Below are 26483 nucleotides of genomic sequence, written 5' to 3'. Positions count from 1 at the left end.
CTGGACAGTATGTTTAAGGCATAGAATGTCACTTTTTGTTAATAGTTTGTGCTTAAACCTCATTTATGGCTTAAACCCAAACTGTGCATCTTGTGTTTTTACGTGCCTTGATAACACACCGTCCAGCAATCCATCCAGCACTTTAGCCACTGTTGTTGCCAGCGATATTGGTCTGTAATTGGATTTATCTGAGACATCCCCTCCGTCCATTTAACTTAACTGTCCATGGCACCTGCGATACAGGGTTTCCCTAGTGAGGGGCTATGATTATGTTTATTATTATTATTTTTTATTATGGGCACTACTACCGTCTTCATAAGGCTATCAGGTAAATGGCAATGAGTAAGACACATGTTAAATATCATCTTTAGGACTCATTACGACTAGAACCGACTAAATTATGACTTTTTTAGTGTAATCAGATCTAAGCTAGGTGTTGTAGTTCTCGAGATTGAGAAATGGTGCCGCTGCGCTGGAATAAGCTTATTTCAACGTGGACAGTACTACTCAGTCAGCTATTAACCGCAAGATGGCAGGACATTGATTATTTCAAGCATAGACATATCTATGTTTGTGGTTTCAAGGTATAAAATCAAAACGCAACTTTCTATAAGTATTGAATTTGATGGTATTGGACTTTCAACGATATGCCAACATGGTAAAGTTTAAATTATATTAACAGTCCAGATTTTTTTTTCTTTTTAAATTTGAAGCTACGACCAATCATCAAGATTTCATAGTTTTGAAATTATGTATATGAGTTTTGGCGACAGATTCTGATAATAATGGACAACAAAATATAAGCGAGATTTATTCTTTGCAAGCTTAAAATATACCTACCCAGTTGTACAACAAAAATAGCTATTCTGCTAAGACGCGGCTATGGGCCTACAGCAAACGTCTCACAGTGTGGAAGAAGGGTGGAAGCGATCGCCGTGCAGCCTGTCAATACGCAAATGTCAATTAATATAGGTACTACGGTTTTCAGTCAACTGTCCCACAGTGTGGTGGAAGCAGTGTGATTTGTCACTCTAGTTGTGCTCTAGTTGCCTAATCCAACTTCCATTGCTTTTTTCTTCCGTGGTTTCAGTCGCCTGCCAGCGTATATATCACGTAAAAATTAGGCCAAGCTGCTGGTTAGGCTGCTGCCACACGGATTACATGCGTGAAGTCGATGCAATATACACAAAAGTTCAGGAACTCAGTGTATACATAATAAATGTTGATGTCGAAATGGAAGCTCAGATGTTACATGTAGTCAGTCACTGTAGGTACTTATAACGTTTATAAATCCAGACGCTGAATTTGCTTTTTATTAAGGAAAAAAAGCATACCTACCGCTATCGATATGCGTATCGATATTTAATTTATCAGCAAGCTTGCGTCCACGATCCCTGACTATACTCTGCGGTAGACACAAAAAACATTTCTTCTTAAAAATGTTAATCGTCAATGCTTGCAGTTCAAGTCTCTACTGCATGCAGAGTTGATAACGACTGCACGCAATGACTACAGATATGCAGCCCATCTGTTAGCAACTTTAGCCTAAAACTGTAAATTTAAATACACGCCCGACAAAGTAGTTGACCTTGCGATCCAAGGGTAAAATTTAGTTGATTTAAAGTTAAAGTTAATTATATTGCAATCATTATTTAAGTGCTATTATTCAGATTGTTTTAATACTTATTTAGTTGGAAAATAACTATTCGCATTGTGCTCGACTTAAAGCCCATATTTAATTAATTTCACCGGATTTAGGCACACATAAGGCCACAACAATCTACAATGAGATTTCATATACATATATGACACCTAATGAATTCTTTTAAAATGTTACGCTATGAAAAATAAAGTACAATGTTTCCTTTAAACTATATAATAAATTCAACCGAATATTTTCTCACCTTCATTGACAATAACAACGAACCCGAAATTTTTAGAGCAACGAAAGTACTATCTAACGTTGTAAATGTAGTACTCTATTACGTATGTATGTACGTTGATTCCATTTTTCCGACAAAGGTATTATGTAGGTATGTAATTTCACAATGCTTCTGCTAACTGTGACAGTGAACTTACTAGAAACCAGCTAGAAAGGATAAGTTTTGTTAATAAATATAGTGTAGACGGCGGCGGCGCCGCAGGCACCTGACACCGCCGAAGCAAGATTTATTTATTGCATTCATAACTTGTGAAACATGACCCTCAAGTTTTGTTACAGTTGAGTGATTTGTCACCTCTAGTTTCCTGGAGTTTCGACATAGAATCTCCGAGTAAAACGCGACCGAATCAGTTGCAATATGAACGCATCGCAGAAAGGTCGGTAGATTTGAAATATTACTGAACGCAATCTAGCGAGGAGTTGATTTGGTTGACGATTTTTGAACGCACGCATTTTCTGACAGCTGCTGTGATAGTGGGAGCGCTACATTTTATTATTTACCGATAATTTATTAAATTGTAACTAGTAGTGTAGGTTTAAAGTTGTTTAAGTAAAAGACCATTAGTTTATTTACGTATTCGCGTGTGTTCTGTGATGTTAGAAGGTGAATTTTCTACGTAAATTGCTTTGTTTGTCGACCGTGCCTGTGTTCGAGCCACTACTACAAAATGGGTGAGTACACCGGCTGCTCACTGTTTGTATTTTGTAAAATACTTGTTATAGAATTATGACTTTTTGTCGAAACTCGAGAAACATACAATTTGATTGAATTTAATTTCTTATCAGAAATATTAGGTTGCAGAAACTGTTGTTTGTTGGGGAAATTATCGATTTTTCTCATACGTCCTTTTCCCCAATTGTAAGATTAAATTACGTGTTCCTCTTCTTCGCAATCGTAATAAAATTATATTAATTTTAGTTCACAATATGTCGCCGAGAAGAGCGTTTACAAATACATGAAAATTTCCATTGAAAAAACCTAAATCAACTGAATTTTTTCTGTGTCAAAGTTTGCGAAGTGCCATCGTCTTGAAAATAACTAATTTGAATATGCAAAACAGGTCATTGAATTATTGAGCGACTTATGGCAAATTTTACAATGAATTTTCTAGTATTTGTGCATGTGTAGTGCAGAAGCACTAACGTGGTGTTAAGTGTTTGTCGCGGACCTTGCCGCGTGATTATATCACAGTACAGTCGCTAAATGATGCGGCCTTAGCCAGGCAGGAAACTAATTTGCTCCAATTGCATAAATAGGCTCTTGCAACTAATAGAGCCATTTTTTCTTCTCAAGGCACTCAAATCACTCAACCACTCAGTTTTCAATATTTTGTAAAATGGTAACTTGAACTACTTCTGTTCATTAAGTGGTAGATTCTCAGTCTTCGAAATACTTAGGGGCATTCCCCACTTATATTTGACTCTACGTATGCCTCACTGAAAAAAAAAAAACACTAAAACTGTCCTCTAATCACACATCATCAATGGACTTCAATGCTTTATTGTTCTTGCTACTTAAATATTGCAAAGGACATGCAGTAGAGTCGAATTTTTTTAACTTGAATTTGATTGATTTCATTCTATTACAAATAATAATGATCTTATTATTTATACAATCATATCTAAATGAAATAATTTTGGTGAATTAAGCTATCTTATCTGAGTTCATATATGCTGCCTGTTAGGTATCTATCTGGAAGTTACGCAATCCATACAAATACTGTATTCAGCTGTTTATCTATGAGGTCATCTGCTAAAAATAGAGATACTAACAAAATTGCAAGGCTTTCGGATTTAATAAGTTACCAGTAACTTTGTTAGTGCTTTGTTCTGGTACATTCATATAGATAGGTCAATGGCTTTTGAAGATTTATGATTGTTGATTCCCATTAATAATATCTCCTTTACAGTCTTTGAAAATGCCTGATATGGTTGCACACAGGGTTCTTTTCCTTTACACATGGGGCATTGTAAATACTGAACAGGCACTAAATAGATTTGTACAATATGCACAATAAATTTGTAAGGAATTGACCAAGCTATAATGCATAGTGCACATTGGTGCAGTGCAAAGCGGGTCATTTTGACAATAATGCAGATGTGCCCTGTGTGCCTGCATCATGACTGCTCATATTGTTGATTGGTACCAGTTTATGTATATTGCTGGAATGGTGCATTAAATGCATTGCGTTACACAGTGGCAACAACTAGATATTGAAAGGAACTGCCTCTGTGGCTAAACGGTTACTGCTGGACTGCCACACAAAGGGTCGATTCCCAGACTGGGAGAAATATTTGTATGACCTACATCTATTTCTTCCATGAGTTTGGGTGTAATTTGTGGTTGACTAAATGTGTGTCCATGGCACCCGCGATACAGGGTTTCCCTAGTGGGGGGCTGAGATGAGTGTGGGAGTTGTTATTATTATTATTATTGAATTGTTAGCCATTTCTATTCATTAACAACTAAACGGTCCAAAGAAATTTGTAGACATGCATTTGTTCCGTTTGTATGTAGATAGCTGGTAGAGGGAATGCCGTGGGCGGTGGTGCGTCAAGCGTGGCGGCCGGTGGAGCGGCGCCGTCGCTGCCGCTCGCTGCGGCCTCTCGCTGTCGCCGTGCCGGTGTCGGGTGCCGGTATCGCATGCTGTTGCACCGCCTCGCTTTACACACCAGCTCGCAAACAATATTTGATATCGGTGTCAATTGGTACAGAACTCCCGTGCTTTACAGCAAGGAATCCATCACAAGTCCATTTATATGTTGCGAAAATATAGTAATGCCCGAAGTAATGTTCTGTAAAGGAAGGCCTATCGCGAAGCGTAATTTTTATCATTCTAGCCTACTTTAATTGACTTTACCAACTTTGAAAACTTTCCAATCCAAGAGTACAGACAGAATTGTTACTATAAGAAACAAATGCAAAACTTCTGAATGTTACAGTAGGTGTTATGACCAAGGCCTTCTGCAGGTCAATGTGTCTCAAAGTGAAGAAAGTTGCGTATAGTCTTACTTCGATTGTGGAATTTCAACCAAACCTTATTGCCATGTTGAATACAATGTTCCAAAGTCTTAAATTAATTGACTCAAACAAAATTAACAGACTTGGGGACTCGTGTGCAAATTTGTACGGTACGATTTGGTCAATATCTTATCCATTGATTCTGATTATGAGCCTTCATGGCCTTTAACAAGCGATTATTCTGTAGATAGTGTTTCGTAATTGACACTAAGGGAGTCACCGCACTTATCGACACGGAAGCCCATTAAGCCGGTCATGTGAAGCTTTATGTCCAAGCAGTAAGAGCGAAAAAGACGCTGTGTCTTGTATCGGCGGTCCGAGCGGAAATTTGAATATTTTCAAAAACGCAATAATAAAAATTAATTCTGAAATTGCACTAAAACCGGATACATTAACGAGCTGAACAACTTTTGCTATCGAAAACCCGAATGCTGTCTTTATGTGCGAGTGAGTTACAACTTATCTATAACAAGATGAGTCAGTGGCGAGTTTTTAATAACGAATTTCGACAAGTGGGTGAAGGCGAACCGGCTGGCGCGTGGCCCCGCCGCGGTTGCTGTTTACGTAAAACTAAAACCTACCTTTACTTGGCATCTCCGGTTGTCGGGCACTCCTTCGCAGGTCGGAGTGGCGCGCTCTAAGGTGCATAACATTTCATTGTAGTCTATGCCTCAGACATTTGAAATATATTTTCTTCTTTTGCTTTTCCCATTACCTACATCCAAATGTAAGATAACGAACATTATTGCACACTTAACACGAATTGTAGATAGTTTTACTGAGGTCCAACAGCATTTGAAGCGTCCAATGACATGATCTGTTTTTACATGCGGTATGGATATACCTTTCATTCATTCATTCCAAATGTACAAGTAGGTTACACGTGTACACGTCTAATCGGCATGACATCCCACTGGTTTTCGCGACTCCTCGCCGTGAAAACTGTGCTCTGATAAGAGGCAGTTAAATAGTATTCATTTCGCAACATATTAGAATCAGCTCAAGCCTATTGAGACTCTGTCTTTGCGAAATGGAGAGGGTACCACACAGAGTCCATTTTGTTTTACTTGTGTCTTCCATTGGGCGTTTATGTCCATACCGCCTACTTGGAAGAAACGGAATCAGAACAGATCGCCTGAACAAAATTGTCTGGTGTCGCAGCTTCTTGATACGTGTTCGAAACAATCAGCCATTATAGGCGCGTTCCACTGACTGCGGGTTGCCGAATAAATAATGCGAGAGGTGTTCTACAGAGGCTAACGAGCCGTGAAACTGCCGCTTAGTGTCTCGACGCAATCTTGCTATTGATAGTTATGCTAATACTTGCCTGCACTTACTAAATCGTAAACTCGAGTCAAACAACTTCGACAGAAACTATTTGTGCTTGTACCTACATTAATATATAATACCTGTATGATGAAACATCAAAAGTGGCACTGCCTGTCGAGGCCAAATTCGTGTAGCCTTGCCGTGACCTTCAAGTGGACTTGAGGCAATAGTGCCACTGTGATGAATGCTATATATATATATATTACATCGGTCCGCTCACCGCGGTATTAAACCTAGCAGTTACGTTGTCATAAACCATAACATTAAGCAGTTATTAGTTCTTAACTACTCGTAAGTACTCGAAAGCGACTCCTTACTTCACCAGTCATTCTATCTAATTTGTGAAGACAAAACTGAAAAACGAAAGCAAGAAATGCTGACCTTTCGACGTCGCAACAAGTTTGCTATCTATTCAAGGACGTCGACTGCCACCGTGTCACACTTTGGACTGTCAGCAGGTATCGTGCGAGCAAATAACAGCAGTAAGCATTGTTGGTGACGCAAACGAACGCGTTTGAGTTGCGATTGGCTGTTCAGCAATCGGCCACGAACCAAATGTCCTCTGTGATAAGATAACCCGTGCCTGTCACTTCGAAATTGTATAATACGTGTATACGTACTATCATATGCCAAAATTAATTGTACATTTCGTTGACGACTATGGGCGAGCTAGTATTAACTGGTTATGTTTGCATTCGGTAAGTTGTGGTCAAGCTGCGGAAGTGACTAGCTGTTCCGTAGCGCAAGCACACTCCCATAGTAGATGATAGATAGCGTGGTGTAACAAGCCGCGCCTGCCCAAAGTCCACTAACCTAAATTGTGTGTGAGTTGTATAATGAATTCCGAGTCCTTTTTAAGCGGGTTAAGACATTTTGATGCCAATAGTTCCTTTACGATGATAAGGAATAGTAACGTCATGCAGAACTCTTTTACACAATTTCCATTATATGTATACTCAAAAGTAATGAAAATAGTACAGGCATTGATACTGCGTATTTCGACACTGCTCCATAGTAAAATGAACTAAAATTTCGTTTAGTTAGATCAACCACGATAACTTTACGATTAAGATATGAGAAGGATGTCGATAACAGGTTGTTGATTATGAATTGATCCTAATTGAAACGATTGAATTTTGTAATTATTTTACTTAGCTGTTAGGGCATGTTATGACCGGTAGGTGAAGGTAGAGTCGCGGCGCCGCCGGCGCCCCCGGTCGCCGCTCCCGGAAGCGCCCGAGCCGTATATAGCGCCGCCGCCCCGGTGGCGATGTGATCCAGCGCTGTGCTTAATACGCTGTAAATAAGTTACATCGTCGTTAAAGTTGTGTATTAATTAGTCACAGTACCAACTTATAGTAACCTATGAAAAGGCGTAAAAACTTCTAAAAACATCACGTCGGGGATAAACCAAATTTTACGGGAGAGGGTTGAACGTTATTACTCTGTTATTTCAATGGCTGTGACTTTCATTTTTGCACAGTAAGCATGAATTTATGTCGTCTACGGACTGATAACAAGAGATTCCAGTAAACCATGCTAATTTCGTTGCCACGACACTACGTGGATTTGACTTGGCCGCGAACTAGAAACCAACGTCGGGTTCGAGGTATTGAAATCAAAGGCATACTATATGATACAAGGTACAGGTTGTAATCACCAAAATAAAAAATGATGTAAAAAGTAGCATTATTTCTGTTTTTCATATCTATTTACATATTTTTAACAAAAGAAACACGTTTCCAACCAAACAATTACTAACTTTAGTGTTAATTAGACAGTGTAACAAGTGTAACTGGAAAGTTCAGTAGAAAAAAATACATAAAAAGTACTGAAAATTTACCTATAGATGGATATTTTGGTAGAAATTAATTGGAACTGTACGATAAGTAAGCATTGCATTTTCCTGCATTCCGAAATAAAAAATAAAGTTTATATTTCTCCATATGAAAAAAACCCTAATATTCTGTCTGCGACAGTAATCATCTGGCAGGGGAACTTCAATATATAAAGCAAGTCCTACATGCGAATAAGTTGAAGATTCCACGCCAATGCCACAGGCCCCGTGTGAAACCACCAACAGTCGAGCGAAGACCTGCCATCTTACCTTACGTGAGAGGTGTTACAGACAAGATCGGAAGAGTCCTCAGGCGCGCATCTATCAAGACCTATTTCAAGCCCCTGAGGAAGATTTCTCAGTTCCTGAGACCCGAGAAATGTAACATCCCCTTGCAGGAAGCAGGAGTTTACAATTGACTGTGAGTGCGGTCTCTCTTATATTTAACAAACAAAGCGAAGTATTTGTACCCGCGTCAAAGAACATATAGCTGATGTCAAACACCGTCGCGTAAACAAGTCTGCAGTCTGCGAGCATGTCATGGATAAACCTACACATTCCATAAAGTTTGACAAACCCCAGGTCCTTGCAAAAGAAGTCCGTTATCTACCCAGGATGCTGCGAGAGGCCATTGAAATTAAAAAACATCCTAATTTCAACAGGGAACACGGTTTCTCCGACCACCAGTTTGGGATCCAGTATTTCCTTTTTTTTTTCCAGTATTTGTTGAAATATGATGAGATGACATTCCGGACAGCTTTTGTTCTTGTGTTTATTTTTTTTTTGTATGGAGAAATAAATGCAGGTAAATGTAACACGTGTAGCTTGCTTGCAGTGTAGTTCCAATCATTCTTTCCTAAGAAAAAATTAGCCCGTTTGCTTTGTTTGTTGTAACCTACTTTCAGTTTTACGAGTAAAGGGGTGGCAAAATATCTGTTTTCAACCCCGACGCAAAAGAAGGGATTTAGTTCGAAGCCTTTTGTCTGTGCTTCTGTTTGTAGAATCGTTACTCCTAAACGGATGGACTGACCTCAAAGAGGTTTTGTTTATGGCCTTCGGCTAATTTAATCGGAATGGTTCTAGCTATAATTGATGACCAGTTCAGCTGTTTAATGATTATCAGCTCATTTCCAAGTCAGTCTAGGTATGTTAGTCATAAAATGAATATTTATTTGGATATCGGTATACTCTGAAAATCCGTTGACATTACAATAATGTGGGAACCTGGATTTGATGCTGAGACAAGGACATTTACAGCGCAACCCTCCAATTACGTTTGGGCGCATCGAATTGGTCTCGACGAGTAGTTGGCTGGTTCTTTTGTGTCGAGTCTGGTTCTTTCATTTCGTTGTCGTCGTAACGAAATGATTTCAACGCACCGAGTGCCATACGAGCAATGCGGTGTGGCGACGTAACGACGCGTAGTTAGGCATCGCAGTACCCCTCCCCGCCTCGTCTCCTGACCCCTTGTCCTATGCGCACGCGTTCCATCGTCTCGCGCTGTTTCAACGCACCATGTGGTATGTAGTTCTAATTTATAATGTACAGCGCAACGTTTGCCAACTCACTGGTTGTCTGGGCTTGGGTGTCTTCATCACATAATTCAAGAGACAGACAGTTGGTTAGATATTGTCGGTTTTTGCAACGCATGCTTTCTACTTTTGATCATGCGTCACTTTGGTACACCTCTGGACTGATATACGTAAATTAAAATGTATAATTGTACATAGCAGTTGCGCACTCACGTAGCCTCGTCTCGCGGTTGATTAAGAAGCCGGCCGCGGCGCGAATTCACAAATTCCATTTTTACTGCGTGATTCTAAAAGCTTAGCTTTTGTTTATAATTATAATAACGCATACACTCAATATAGCCAATAATCCACACACCCATAATAAAAATAAATCAATTTCCTTAATTAAATCATTGTATCCGAATGGTTTCCTAATATTTCCTTGACGTTGGATAAATTAACAAGAAAACTGGTAATTTTATGGACTTTCGCAGCCCATAGATTACAAACGTTATCCCTTATCAGAATTGAAAATATTTAGGGCCGTATTCCAGAACTCTACTCAGTGAGCACTGAAAATCATACTCAAGTCCTTGCCATTAGGGTCGTATTTCCAGTGCTTGAAATCATACTCAAATCCTGACTTGAGCATTGAGTAGAGTTCTGGAATACGACTCTTACTTTTCTAAAGCGTTGCTAAAATTATAATTACTGGGTTAATAAAAATCTCGGCTCCTGGACGTGAACGACCCGTATTGACATTGCCGTATTTTACAGAAAATGTTAACGTGTGTTCTGTGACGGCATTTAGAGATTTATCGGCATTATATCTCTTCTACAGTAAACATAAGATCAGTAAACAGAGACCAGCTTCTGCTAACGTATAAAGCTCCTCATAAACCAGCCTATACACAACCGATCAGCCGCTGGATCAAACCGGGTGTTATCAGAGAGTGGCGTGGATGTGTCGCCAATTCGCCATTCGGCGCGCGTAGCACGCGACACGCGGATAATTCTACCCCGCGCTGTGCAGGCCTTAGTGTCGACATCATCCGCAAAACGGCGGGCGGCGGGTGGCATCCACTGCCTCCATTACTTTTGCACGGTTTTATAATAGAGCCATCGTTGATGACGGTAATTTTACAAAGCCATTCTACTGATAATTAATAAATAATATGTTGTTTTTCTACCAATAGAAGTTACTGTAATAAATTACTATAAATATGTTATGAATATGAAAAAATAAAAATGATTCTTATTTCCTTCAAATTTGTAGTACGCGAGGCGCACTATAAGTTTCCAGAATGAATAAGAAAAAAATACTATAAATGATCAGAAATGAAATTTATTGTTTCTCAAAATATTCTCCGTTAGCGTTAATGCACTTTTTCATACGAATGAACCAATTTTGAAAACATTTATGCCACTCCTCCGTGACAATTTTTTAAACATTTTTTCATACTCTTCGACAGCCTCTTCAGGTGATGAAAATCGTTGACCGCTTCACCCTGGCTTTTAAGCCCATTTAAAGAATTTAAAAGGAATAAGCGCCAAGTAGACGATGCCCCGCTTTACGGTTAGGAACGGCCCGTAACCGGAGTTACCAGAACTGAATGAAATCAAATTTAATAATTCGGGGACTTTAAAATACGTGCAGACGTCACCTGTAGGTTTAAGTACGTGGTAAGTATTATATTTGAAAAATGAAGCGAAGAAATATAATTGAGTCGGGTCTCGTAACCCATACCACAAAGTTTGAAAACAAGGGTTTTTCAATCAGTGCGTTATATGCCCGCTGCCCGCTGTATGACATACGGAGCCGAGACGTGACACTCACGATACGGCTAGTCCACCGGTTAAAAGTCGCTCAGCTTACTAGCTATGGAACGGCTTAGCTCTCTGAAGGACAAAATTCGAAGTGAGGTTGTCCGATAGAGAATCAAGGACCTCGACAGAACTTGTAGAATAAGCAAGTTGAAGTGGCAGTGGGCTGGCCGTGTCTGTCGAAGAACCGATAACCGTTGGGGGCAGCGAGCTGTTGAGTGGAGACTACGGCTCGGCAAACTTAGTGTACGACGCGCTCTCACCAGATGGAGTGACGATCTGCGAATGGCCGCTGGCAGCAGATTGGGAGAGGCCTACCATAGGTTGATGACGATTGGCAGACTAATAATAATTTTAAAAAACAATACATAGAGCTGCAAACCTAACTTATGTAGAAAATTATTTAATTGATGTTGAAAATGATATTGAAATGTATTAGTTTTAAAATACATTTTATAAAATTCACGCTGAAAATTGCTTGCATTCAATTCGATCACGTTAAATTCATTTCACATGAATTTTAGTGTAACAATATACTTTAAATTAACTATTGAACTAATGAACTATTCAATTAATATTTGTACTACGAGCAAAGGTTCTTAATAAACTTGTTTTCCTCTAGAAAGTATCACAACGTTTGTAAGTCACGCCGGACTTGGACATACAAATCACCTTCTTCGACGCCAAATGAGGCTATTGGCGCAATGGTGGTGTAACCCACATTTAATTTTTTTTCTACAATATTACCTACATTAAATGATACTAAAGTACATATATATAGTACGTATGTTTATGTATTATATATATATATATATATATATATATGTGTGTGTGTGTCATGTATATTTATATACACGAAAATGAATCCAAATGTAAAATAATATATAAACACCACTGTTGCATGCACCGTTGAGGTCAGTCAAATATGAAAATCGTTTTGTCATCTATTTTTGTTTTTACACTGTAAAGAACTTTAAACTTTGGGTAAAATGTGATCACATTAAATTAGAGTAACTCAAATACGATCACGGTAAACACAGGATCGAGGAGAGTGCAGCACTCGACTAGCTTACCATTTAAGTGAATTACGTTTGGTTTCATAGAGCGTATATTAGACATAATAAAGACTTGCAAAACCTACGCTATTATAGCCGTTGTTTTTGCCATAATAGATTACATGTGTTCATTTTGAAACAAAAGCTAAATTTAACCGTCGCTGTGACTCAAATAGTGTATATCTTAGTAAATTCGCGACCTGTGTAATTTCCGTTGCTGCGATCCGGTCTCTACTACTTTCTACGTACTTCAACGTTGCATTCAAATGCAACGTTTAACCCGTGTTTTTAACGGTGTGGCTCTCTTTTCGCGAAATTCGGTACGATTCATTTAGCTTGTTACAGTCTATGCATAAATTGTGATATCTCAGTACTTAGGATTATTTGACTTTGTATTTTTTTATATGATTGCCTACTGTGTACATCTTCAGTCTCTCGACTACAATGTTGCCGACACAAAATCGCGATATGATTTTTGATGAGAAATTGGCTTGGTATCAGGTGCGCGGTTGTTGGGTGTGATGTGAATGGCAGCTTTTTCGAGGCACAGCTACCGCCTGTCGCGCGCCATCGGTGACAATGGCCGTTTGGTCAGCGATTCGTTGCCCAACTACTGTCGGCGTCGTGCTTCATTGGCCTTGGGGAACCTTTACCCGTATCTAATCACTTTTTTTTCTTACTCTCGCGACTTTGTTTCCGTATTTAAGAACTATAGTTTTACATTTTCGGCAGACACAGTACGTCACAATTAAACCGACATGTTTATTACTCGTTCGCTTTACGGCTCTAGTGACAAATACATGCACAAATACCTAAATTCCCGCCGCAGTCGCAGTCGCCTAATGGGATTTTGTTAAAAGAACTGTTACATGATACTTCAATCGACGAAACAAATGCGACTTATCGCAACCTTGCGCTGTGACGCGCTAAGCCTCTCGTGATAACGAGCAAAAAATACACGTGCCCATTGACTTTCGGCACCAGAATTCGAAGCGAGTTTCGACCATTGTGTCTTAAACTGTATGTCGACCGTAATCAGATTATTATTTCATTCCAGTTCATTCCAGTTCGTGTGGCTGTGGCATCTTTGGTCATGGACCATTCGTGAAGAAGGGAAATGTTAAATCAACCTATTTCTGAGTTTTGTTGATTGTTCTTTGTGACTTCCATTGTTATGGCTGCGTTTCGAATTACATTAAGGGGCTGAAATGATTGAATTCACAGAACGTGCTTCCTTTTGTAACCCTTTTCTTTGTTATAAGAGCATGAACGTACTAACATTTGTAGGGCCTTGGCATTGAAGACCGTGAAAGCAATCACTGAGGTGCAGAGGCGCGGAGGGCGGGTCGATCGAAAGCCCTGCTCACGGGTTTAGTCATTCGGCGCGAAATGCTTTCATGGGTTCAATGGCCATAAATCGTCTTTTGATTCCATACTGTATAGGAAGTAGAGTTTATTTATAGAGCCGGCGGTGCGACAGCAGCGGCGCTGCGTGCGCGCGCGCTACGGTGAGGGGCACTGCCGCCGGCGCAGTGTTTCTCGGGCCACAGCGTTGATCGGTGTTCGTCAGCGTCGTGCACTCCGCGGTCTCCGAGCCATTGCGCTGCGAGTGTTGAAATCGTTCGAGTGCCAGTGATAACTGCGATACCGTTTTGCCAATCGTGACGTTACGTGCGAGTTGCTATCGAACCGACATTTTTCGTGCTATTTTATAGATATTCATTCGAAACGTTTTTTGTCGATTGTTATTGATCAGTCTTTGTGTTAGTTGAGTGTGAGGCCGAGTTGAAGAGGATGCGGCCAAAGGAGGAAGCCGATGCAAAGCTCCAAAAAGGGGCTTTCATTTTGTCGGAGAAGATCGACGACACCAAGTCGAAGAAAAACGAAAAGGATATGAAGAAGGAAATGAAGCGACTCGAAAAGGAGAAACTCGAAAAGGAGAGGCGCGAAAGGAAGGCACGAGAGAAGGAGAAGGAGCGGGAGAAGCAGGCTAAGAAAGGTCAGAATGAGAAATACTTAGTGTGGCGGCAAGACCTTGAGTTATCATTGTTATCGTGATGTCAGCTAGCGTATTTATAGAGATTAATCACAATCTCTACATTAATAAATTTAACGTGACGTCGGCGCAGTCATAAAAATGTTAGGTCGACTAAAAGCATTCCCACGAAACCAGTTGTATTATTGTTTCGTTACATTACGACTGCTGCAACCGACCTTGAGTCTTTGTGGCTAATTACACGATTCGTACTAATACTAATAATCAGTGTACAGGAAGGTTTGGCAATGTTTGGTAGCGACGCATGAATCCAAATGGACTGTGTCGTTGTGAATCGTCGAAGAATTAGTTTTTGCCTTAACGTTCAATTTCTTCGGTTTCGTACACTTAAATGTTACTAATTCGATTTAAATGATTATTTTTTGTGTGATATTTTTAGCTGTCGTCAGTCTGTGGTCTCCCGCGCGCAGCTAATGCATCCATCGGAAGAGCACGAGACCGCATGTCATTTGCCTCTGCTGTATTCTTAGAAATCTGATTTCTTTAAATATCTCTACTCAACACACTTTTCATAGCGAGGGTGACATTTTATTTGGCACTAGTTCTTGTGAAGCAAGATGTTTCTCGGAATCGCTTATTCGTTATCTTGCTCGTATTTCTCAAGAAATATCGATTTCAAAATCGATAAATTATTCCTGTTTTATTTCCATCGAAAATATTATCAAGTCATTGTCTCTTATTATCTTGTGGCTCGGTTCACTTATCGCTCGCGTTATCTGCGCCCTCACTCCTTTCAGTGGTTTCTCTAATTTGTTTACGTATTCTGAGACGATCGACTTTGACAATAACTGTCATTATTCTTACAATCCTGAGCAGATTCACCGTATTACGTTGTCGATATGCTTCACTTATGTTATGACTGACTGCATCTATTAATATATTTTCTGCACGACTGAGCTCTCTATGTATTGTTGCAGTAGTGTATAGTAATTTCATGAATCATTATTTCGAAATTGTTGAATAACACTTATATGTTAGAAGACATACACACCGGAGTGGAAGCATTTTACGTGGGAACTTTTGATTCATCGTTTATATGTGGGGCGCCGCGCCGGGCGGAGAGGCCACCAGTAACAGCGAGGGAATCGGGGTGGGAGTATCGCGAATCCTGTTCATCCGTGAAATTAATGTCAAGTCACAACGGCAACGATTTTCGCTAGGTATACAAATCATACATCATGATTAGCAATACAATCTGTTGTTCGTTATTTGCCCTTTCCAACCGTTACACTCGCAAAAATTCCTTGTTTCCCCGCGAATTACGATTATTGCAAGTGAACTTTTGTGTATATCGTTATTTTTGCGAGTTTGCGTGCCGGGGCGAGGCCTTGGCCGTGATGACATGGTTGCGAAATGAATGCGCGATTGTGGCTTATTTCAGTTCCACTTGGCATAAAGCATGTTGTTCCTTTCAATCGGGCGCACGCGTTTATAGCCCCTGTGTATTCTCGGGTTTCAAACAAACACAGCGCGAGCGTGACCACACGCCCGATCGTTAAATATCTCGAGACTTATGCGCTGTTTTGCATACGAGAGCTTCCCAATGTGCCCGTCACGACTCTGTGCGCAATTCAATTTCTCGCTTTTGTGGGGTTGAAAACTCATGCTTCTTCTTTACTAGACAAACGAGTAACACCATCGCTTAACATCAGGTGAGATTGTGACCAAGCGTTCGTCTATTTTACATAAGAAACAACATTGTCTGCACGGTTGAAGAGTCTTTGTACACGTTTGACGTAAATTCAAATGGCAACATTCTCTGAGATCCATGTTTTATTACTTGTCGGTGCACAGGGTTTTAGTTCATGTTAAATTGATGCAGACTACATATTTCGTAGTAACTCCATTTTATCTTCACTTGCCATACGTTTTATCGATAAATGTTTGTGAACGGTGCCAATATTTCGGCACAGTCTAAACGGTGGGACGCAAACGGAGATGAATGTTGCTTTTCCGCAAGCAAATTCAACACGTTACGGCCTATGATGACCGAATTGCCAATTGTTGCCTATGTTGCGTAGGTTGTACCAGATACAATAAGTTGCGTGTAGTCGCTCGCAGCTCGCTGCGCACGAAATCGAGTAGCTTGTTTATGTTCGCCATCGCCGTTTATTTGTTTCGCGCCATTTATTATCATTTTCTCGCTTTTCATTACACACGAAACAGTAATGAGGTTTTGTTTGTTCTCTCTTGACTATGACTATGTGATACAACAGGTGGCGTTATTACACTTTGTATTTCATAATTTACAACATAACCAACTTAAATATTCAAATCTGTTGTTAACACAATGCATCAACGTTGCGTATAGATACTATTGTTTGTATAAATAGTATGTATAAGGTCTTACCTTGTTTCGATTTGTTGTAAAATAATTGATAAACAACTTGACTGGTCTTTGAAAAATATGTGTATACGTAAAGTTAATATCATTAAATCTTTATCTCGGTGACAGCACAATTTACGCTCTTTCGAACTGTTAATGTATTTAAAAGTGAAACATAGCGTGGGATGAACGAGCAATTCCTTGGCGTGTCTTCGTGTTGAGCAAATTCAAGTTCAATGTTGCGTGGAGCTGACGTTACGCCGAGGCTCTAAATAGACATTGTTATATGGACGGTGTCTCGAGGATGTCAATAACTGCGGTTAAATTGTACTCTGAGCGCGACTCTCACGGAACTGCGACAATCGCAGAGCCGCCAACGAGCATCTACAGGTCAGGTAATAAAGGTGCAACAAAATGTTATTATAGGTACTCAGGTTTATCAAGTCAGCCAACTGGACGGTACACAAATTCATGGCTTGTGAATAAGTAAAGCTAAGTGAAGTGCGGCGTGAGAATGTTTCGTAAAAACTGTGACTGATCAGTCTGCCCCTGCCCCTTCACCGTGTGGTCTGAAGAGCGCAGCGCTGCGAATGGCGCTAACGGACTCTAATAAGAAAGCCAACTCAGTTCTGTTGCATACTTTTTATAGCATCAACATGTTTCGATTTATTTACGTAACACGAAATAAGCCATTAGTTTCAGGTGTGCCTCATTATGGCGAAAGTTTCATATTTTTTACTTGCAGCGCAATTGACACGATCTCTCCTGTTGATTGTCTAAAAGATAGATTACGTTTTGGATAGGTACTTTGTGATTGAACACCGCCCGTTATGTAGGCAACATTTGCCTTTAGTAGCTGGACGTTATCTGTCTCGTTCGCACTGTGTTTTGCAAACGTAACCAGGCCGCACTCTACTTTTTAATTACCTACGTAAAACTATAACTGCAATTCATTAAAAGCTTTAACGATCACACTCATAGCCCTGCACTAGGGAAACACTGTATCGCGGGTGCCATTAACACATGGACAACCACTTTTATGTTCTCCCGGCCCGGGAATCGAGCTCGGGACCTCTGCGTGGCGGTCCGGCATGGTAACCGTTCGAGAAAGTAGATTCGTTTCCCTCACTCGCCATATTTCTCTGATTACTCGATCTCGAGCTTTATTGCTGCACTAGATTTCGCCAACTTTTGTTCTTAACATAACATTACCTTCTACTTCAAAAATTTTTAGGTATACCTTACTATGTACTCGAATTGTAACGGCTACATTTCCATTTTCCTTGTAAGTACTCGTACTCGTTAGTAGTTTTTTTTTCTACAGTTAAGGATTACTTCGTTTTTAATGGATAAATTGAAATTACTTACAAACTTGATAGGCCAATGTGATAAACACTTGGATTTGCCTCGTGTCGTTGTCTTGAGTGCAATTTGACGACTGGAAATTGTCTCGACAGTCGAATTGTTGCTTGCCCTATTTGTCGATGCACCGATTATGTTTTGTACCGACCGACAATACTGTCAAGCTCGGTACCCTCGGTTTTTGCAGCGGCGGCGGCGTTAAAAAAACATTTGTCAGCAAATTGTCGCGTGACATCGCTTCTGCAGCTGTAACGCTAACAGTATACTGTTGTTGCTTTTGCCGCGATGCAAAAAACTTTATTGTAGCTGGTAGTGATGATATCGTGTCTAGTCTAACGCTCTGTGAGTGCAGTATTCAGGAACACTGGACGCTAGTGAGCTAAATACCTACAGTTAGTATTCTTGTTCTTAATTTGGTATTGAATATTGTTTGTCACTTTCCTACGATAAAACAATGAGAATGAGGCAATTGTTACATTTCGATGAGCGCAATTGACACGTTGATGACTATGGCTGTTTAAATAAGGTTTAAATGTATTCGCGCAAGGTTAAAACCTTTGATTAATTTTGTGATTATGTTGAACGCTATATTTATTGACACCTCTAAAATACCTAATGTTTGTAACGCGTGGATGTGATGTTGATGAATGGACACATATTAAACTACATAAATACAACATTCTCGAATGAAAACTTAAGAACTGACGTCACTGACCTTTCCCTCGTCCCGTACCTTCTACCTGTAGCTCCCCAGCGCCCGTGTAGGACCGGAAGAGCGCCGGCGGCGGATGACCTGTCATTAGTAGCCTCGCTCTTCCCTCGCCGGCACTTCCCGCGCTATAAATAGTCCCCCGCCGCTCACGATTGCCATATTACTAGTATTAGGTTAGTAGCACGTTGTTATTTTTGAAGTTTTGGACGTCCATAGCCAGATTTTGTGTTTCACTTGGATACCATAGAGAAGATAGGTGTTCAAATGGCGTACAAAATCAAATTGAGTACCTAATTTTTTAGAGGTTAATAAAATCGAGTGTATCCTTGATACACATGTATTGTTTATGCCATTGTTGTGCGTAAGATTCAAAAGTGTCGTAATAAAGACAAGAGGAGAAAATTTCCTTAATTGCGAGTGAGGATGTCCCCATTACAGAAAGTTATTTACGACCGTTATTTTTAACATTCCCAACACGGCAAAGGTCGCGTGCCGGTGGCGGCCCGCAGGGCTGGGGCTGCACCCTCCTCCGCGACGGAAGAGTAAAGGGTGGGCTCGTTGAAAATTCGTGACAAATAAAGTAATCCTTAGATTAGATGTTGAAATCTAGCGATGTTAACTAGCTACTTACTGTAGCTAGACTATGGCGTTTTCAATTCTTTTTTCAATAAAAAACAATTACTACCGTAGAAGTAGAATCTAACGGGTTCTGCGTTTTGTGAAATGAAACAACAATAGCATTTTACAAAGTGGCGCCCAACCTTACAAAGCGCACAGCACAGCACAGGTGCGATATGTGCGAGACAATAGATAAAGAGTTTGAAGTGACGATATTGAGGTGTCACTCACACTTCACCAACTGTCGCATTCCAACAGCGGTTGACGCAACAGAGACATGAAGACAAAGTATACACTACATATGTACATGCAACATCTGAGGTGCTACTTGCGTAAATTCACTTCATCTTTCGTACCATGCATCTAGCAATATTTTGTGCGGCAGATAAGAAGTTTGCTATTATTTTCGCAATATGACATTTCTTGTTGACAAAAGCTGGGAGTCGACTCCCCTCCTCCGTCCGACATCCGTCCGACACCCGTCCGACACAATTACTATCAAATAAGTAATACTTGAACCAAATCAAAAGACAATTAGTAACAAGTACGAAGCTTCATTCGAATCTCGCGTCTTTTAATCGAGTCTTATAGTCGAGACGAGAACTTTCTCGTTTGTTTGACAGTAATTGTTTCGGCGGATGTCGGACGGAGTACAGCGTCGCATTTCGCTCACTCTACGCTTCTAACTCAGTACATAAGCGTAGTCCATTTTTGGTAACAAATAAGTTACAAGTCACACAATTTTCAGCATGAACGAGCTTTGAATGATTAACTAATTCTACATTACTCTTCATCTTCTTACAACAATTATAATCTTAGTAATATTTATTAAAAAAGATTATTTTAATAAGATACATAAAAACAATACATATAATATTCCTATATCAGTCAGTCAATTACAAATAAGCCAAATTAGTAACAATAGGTAAATTAATAAACAGGGAAGGCCACTGTCGACTTGAAAACCTAGAAAGGTACTGATGTTAGTAGTAGTATATAAAATGACTTGTGTACGAAGCAAATGGTTATCTACCTAAGAAACGTATATGGATACAGGGTCGATTTCCACTAATAGGAAAATAAATTGTGTTGCGAGATGTCGAGTGGCAAGTTGGCGTCGTCGGCGACACGATGACATCACCTGCGTTTGCCTACGACCGCTGATTCAAGGAAAATAAGACCAACAATAATGATTTCTTTTTTATGTACAATAGGTATATTTTTTGCGATTGTGGATCTTGGAGATACCAGTGCTCTACTTTATCCTGAACTGCAGTAGAACAGCAGAATATGGCCATAGTAGGTACCTTGACCTTTTCTATGGGCTAATAAGCGAGCTCTATGTTGTTTATTAACATATACATTAATTCATGTCACGAGCATTATTAGTGTAAAACATAAGAGCTAGTAGAGTTTAGTAGCAGTATCTGTACAGTAGCTTCTTGTGAAAGAGTTCTTCCGAGGAAGTACTGCCATCATACCTATTTCTGCCACCAAGCAGTAATGTGAACATTATTGCGTTCCGATTTTGGAGGGTAAGGGTGCTGGTGAAACTACAGTCGCATGGGACTTGTCAACTTTATTAACTTTATCTTTTATCAGGGGTCTAACGCACAGGAAGTGCCAGGTATTGCATCGCAAAGCTCTGTGTGACATTGCAATCGCTTTCCACTAGACGCACCACATATTCGTTCCGAGTCTTAATACATAGGGCGCACTATAAGTTTCCGGAACTGGCCACTTACGTAAACAATATTTAAAAAGTAATTACAACATTTGAAAATGGAACTCTTTGGCTGCCGAATACAGTTTGTTTCACCTGACTGTCACTTGTTTTTACATTGTGGCGTCATTTTAGAAATTGGCTGTCTACATCACCATGGATTTAAGTAGTGAAAATTTTCCTAGTATGATTTTCTACGACTTTAAGTGTAATTTAACAGCTCAGCGGAGCTTTGCTCAGCTTCAAACTACTTTTGGCGATGAAGCACCATGCAAGACAACTATTTACAGCTGGTTTGCAGAATTCAAACGCGGTCGCGTGAGACTCTGTGACAAATTTTGTGATGGTCGCCCGTCCACTGCTGTGAACAACAAAAACATCGATGCTGTGCGCCGTATGATCAAAACAAACAGGCATGTGACATACCATGAGATTCGGGCATCTTGCAACAATCGAGCGTATGGGTCTTTCATCTCGCAAAAGTGTTTTTTTAATAAAACTGGACACGTGGCTATTGTTGCTTTAGAGAATCGTTGTACCGTGAATAGTAATTGACACACGACCATTTGTTTGCCGGAAGTTATTGACAAACTCCGTAAAAATAACCGTAAACGCCGTTATCATCTTGCACCACGATAATGCCAGTTCTCACACGGCCAGACAGACAAATGAATTTTTGAAGGTGAACAACGTTGACCTTATGAGCCATCCCGCGTACAGTCTCGACCTGGCACCTTGTGACTTTTGTTTATTTCCATTAATTAAGAACCAGTTACGCGGTCAACGATTTTCATCACCTGAAGAGGCTGTCGAAGAGTATGAAACATATGTTTCAGAGATTGTCACGGAGGGTGCCATAAATGTTTTTGAAATTGGTTCTTTCGTATGAAAAAGTGCATTAACTAGCTAACGGAGAATATTTTGAGAAGCAATAAATTCATTTCTGACTATTTATAGTATTTTTTTCTTATTCATTCCGGAAACTTATAGTGCGCCTCACGTATCATAATTGCATGGTCGCAATTGGCGACTCGATGAGTCTTGCCGCGATACGTAGGCAGCAATTAGCGTTTCGACATATTAATAATTAATAATTCTTTATTGGACATATTGGACATTAAAAATTACAATACCTGCAGAATACAAAATAAACTCTATTAAAAATAAACTCTACTATTCAAACTAGAAAGATATGGTCTTCTGGTGTGGTGCACAACTGGATTGCAAGTTATCATAATAATAGAACTCAGTGTGTGGAAGTAGTAAAACTAAATAATAAGAATGAAATAGAAACTCACAGATCAGAATTGAAATTAATAATTACGGTGTGCCCCAGGGAAGTATTTTAGGTCCATTGCTGTTTCTATTATACGTTAATGACCTCCCTGAAGGGACAAAATACCCGTGCACTCTTTTTGCAGATGACATATCAAAAATTATCGATAAGAATTTTGACATAGACTATGAAAAGGAAATAAATGACACTATATGTAATATTATTGACTGGCTTAAGCAAAAAAACCTGAAAGTTAACGTTTCAAAAACAAAAATAATAAAAATTTATAATTATAATGGAAAGCCCCAGAAACTCTCTGTAAGCTATCATGGACATGATATTGTAGAATACTCGTCCAGCAATTTTCTCGGCATAGTCTTAGACTCTCAACTATCATGGAAACCACAGGTTGATTCAGTATGTGCAAAGGTGAACCGATTCGTTTTTGCTTTATACCGTCTAACGCACATACGTGATCAGAGTACTGCCTTAATGGCATTCGTTTGCTTATGCGTTATTGCCTCATCTGGGGGAACTGCATAGAGCTAAATCGTGCCTTTCTTATCCAGAAAAAGTGTGTCAGAGCTATATGCAGAGTAGGCCCGCTTGAATCTTGTATTTATATTTAGTAAAAAATATTTAGTAAAAGTATGTTTTCAAAACACTTTGCGTAGTTACACAAATATAAACATTTCTTTTTTATATCATGTGTTTTAGTTAATAGATTTAGCGTGCGAAATGTGAAAGAGAATCCTTAGGCTATTTCAAGTCCAAACATGACTTTATTTAGTAAGCAGTAGACCTCAAGAGCATAAAGTTGGGTCGCACTTTATTAACGCAGGATAGGTCAGCTCAAGGGTTACAGTTAATTTGATAACTTTCCGTCAATCGAATTTTTTATACCACTCGCCTTGAAAAACGTAGGCAGAACAGTATTGTTACATAAAATAATGGCAAAACGTAATTATTTAATAAAAAATGAATTCTAATGAATTTTATTATAAAAAACACAAGAAATAATTATCCATGTTTTAGGATAAATACAGATATTTATCGGGTAAAAACCCATCTCTATGCTTTACCCTCAAACATATTTAAAAAGAAATTATTTGACTTGTTATGTCATCTGTGTATATGATGATATCAAAGATCATTTAAAATGAATAGAAATTGACATGACCTCGTTTATAAGAATAACTGCTTCAATATGTTTATAAGATCTGTATAAATACTGGCAAATAAACGTATTCTAAATAAACGTATTCGAATGCAGAACATCAATAGAAGGCTCAAAACAAACGACACAAGTTGACAGCGGACCCCGCACTAACCTCAAGGCTTGTATCGCGGCACCCAACATAATAGACAAGTTATTTTCACTATTACATGAGCCAATTAGTGCAAACACACACATTAGTTACAGAATTAAATTAAATTTGAAACGTTATTAATTTGTAAAACACTATTAAATTCCGTACCTGAGAAACATAACACTGTAACTCCATTTTTTACGATTTTGAGCTTTTAACGGGTATCCTACATAATTTTTCGAGCTCTATCGACCCTTAAAAATGTGTCTACGAAATTCGCCATAGGCACTGAGTTCTTTAAAAGTATTTTGATGTAAGACCGCTTCCCACTACGAAGCATTTTATTGTAAGTTCGGAGTTACAGAGTTATGTTCAATTTTAGCACAGATACAGTATAATGTTACAAGACAACGAAAACAAATAATAGTATATAGACTACGATTCGCCGGTGCCTGATCAAGGAATACATCGCGAAATCCAAGAATTGAGGTTAGATATTCTCGCTACCCTTACACAAATTCAAGAAAATTTTCTGTTTAAATATGAAATAGTTCCTGTGCCAATCCAATCAGTGGGTCTGTTAACAATATATCGAACAGCTTGTTACAAATTGGCCATGAATCAACTCGGCAAACATCTCCATGTCAAAACTACAAATTAGGTTCTCAATCGAGTGACATTACTCGGTTTGCGCAGCGAGTTCTGTTTCTATCTACTAACTAGACAGATAGGCCGTTCCGGAGAGACTACGCGCTCCCCGGTAAAACCAGGGTACGGCGGGCATCCGGGCCAAGCCCTCCGCCAGTGATACGTCTGCCCCGGCAATATGTGGCCGGGGCGTTTGTCCCGCACGCAGCTATCGCGTTTTAGTAGCGGTCTAGACGAGGGCCTAAGGCGAAGAGATGCGCGGGTCACGTGAGTTGCACTTTAAGTCGGAAGCTATGCCCGGACATTGTCCCAAGACAAGGCACTAGGCTTTTGAGAACCGGATGAAGTCCGCGCAAACGGGCCGATCTGGGGCCAAGACCTGACTGAGAAGGTCCCTGTGCGGGCTTGCTCGCACAGATTATAGAGCCCCTCCCGTATAACCAAGGTTGATATGGAGGGTCACTATAAACAAAACTTATGTATGTAGAAAGATATAGGGCTGTCTGCACAGCTAGACGAGAACAATGATCGAAATTTAACGAATTGTTTATAATTAAATATTGCATGTCATAAATGGCTAAATGTGTGAAACAACGTTCTGTAACACTACCATCATATTGTACTTACCACATTTACAGCAATAAATGATTTGATTTGATTTGATTTGATTTGATTTGAATGAATTGGTAAAGAATTCTCAAAGATCTGGGCAAAATAGCCCTCAATTATTTGATAATAAAAATTTCGTTGACACTCCCGCTGATCCTTATACTACAGACAATAACGATTCCGATTTTGACTGGACACCTCCTGAGCCAAAACTTCACAAGGGATAGATCACTTTACATAGTACACGTAAGTGACTCCGAAATATCAGGAATTATTGTATATCATATTCATGAAAAAATAATAAATAAAAGTAATTTTGAACATAAATAGAAACTTCTTCATAAATTTTGTAGCAACAAAATAAATAAATACTTATTTTTTAACTAATGTAACCTTTGCAGGTACCGACTGGGATGGGATGACTGATACTGACAAAGGTTACTTTAGTTAAAATAATAGTAATACAAACCATTTTCATGTTGTATTTTTTCATTAGTAAGAGGTGTCACATTACATTACGTTAACTTTTTTCTATTTGATTTTTGTTTAGAAGCAGAACACGGTATGTGGACTACTTTTTTGTTTTATTGTTATAAATATCGCTAAAAGTGAGAAATTGATCTCATTATGTAACAGCCTGTTTTTATGGCATCCTAAATTTTACACATGCTGAATTTTGACACGAAATCGCTTCTCCTGTAAAATTACAAAAATGTCGGTTACCGTGTAATGCTTGTCAGGTACGGAATTATTTCAAAAATTATTAAATTATTAGAAACATTATTAAGTTACTTTTTCATTAACATTATCGTAAACGTTATTAAATTATGTAAATATTCAATAATAATTTAATTAATACAGTGAATAGCGACATCTCTCGCCAGGACTGGTAGCTGTAAAGGTACTAACTGGGTGATAAATCTTTCATAGATTTCTCATAGCGCCATCTAAAAAGTCGTTGAAAAATCCAAAATACAAAGACACAAGCACATAGAAAAATTCGTGAGGTCCGTTGGTTCGTTTCGTGGCTTAGTTGGTATAGCGTCTGGCACGGTATGCAAGAAAACGTCGGTTCGAATCCGACCGGATCGAAGGAATTTGTTCGGAGTGTTCGATTTTTGTATTAATAATTATGTAAATATTATTAAATTATTTACAAATTATAAAACCAATATTAAATTAATTAAAAATCATTAAATTATAGAAATATTAAAAAAATATTAATGATGATGAATAATTGTGTGTATGTGTGTGTTTCTCTCTCTCTCTCTCTCTCTGTGTGTGTGTGTGTGTGTGTGTGTGTGTGTGTGTGTGTGTGTGTGT

At 39.2% G+C, this 26483-nt stretch overlaps 1 protein-coding gene across 4 annotated transcripts in view; it reads left to right on the top strand.

Moving 5' to 3' along the window:
• The first annotated feature begins 2583 nt into the window (after positions 1-2583).
• Positions 2584-26483, top strand: part of LOC113225542 (actin-binding LIM protein 3-like) — a 62900-nt gene continuing 39000 nt past the window's right edge. For 3 of the 4 annotated variants that reach the window (XM_026457869.1, XM_026457867.1, XM_026457866.1), the window contains exon 1: positions 14064-14519. In XM_026457869.1, the coding sequence (XP_026313654.1) occupies positions 14315-14519 (205 nt within the window). In that variant the 5' untranslated portion in view covers positions 14064-14314. Of the gene's footprint in view, positions 2615-14063; positions 14520-26483 lie in introns of those variants that run through there. The other variant, XM_026457868.1, reaches the window with a different exon arrangement.

The sequence above is a fragment of the Hyposmocoma kahamanoa genome, unplaced genomic scaffold (genome assembly GCF_003589595.1).
Source record: "Hyposmocoma kahamanoa isolate Upper Pololo Valley unplaced genomic scaffold, ASM358959v1 166, whole genome shotgun sequence".
Taxonomy (NCBI): Eukaryota; Metazoa; Arthropoda; class Insecta; order Lepidoptera; family Cosmopterigidae; genus Hyposmocoma; species Hyposmocoma kahamanoa.
This window is presented reverse-complemented; position numbering and strand designations above follow the sequence as displayed.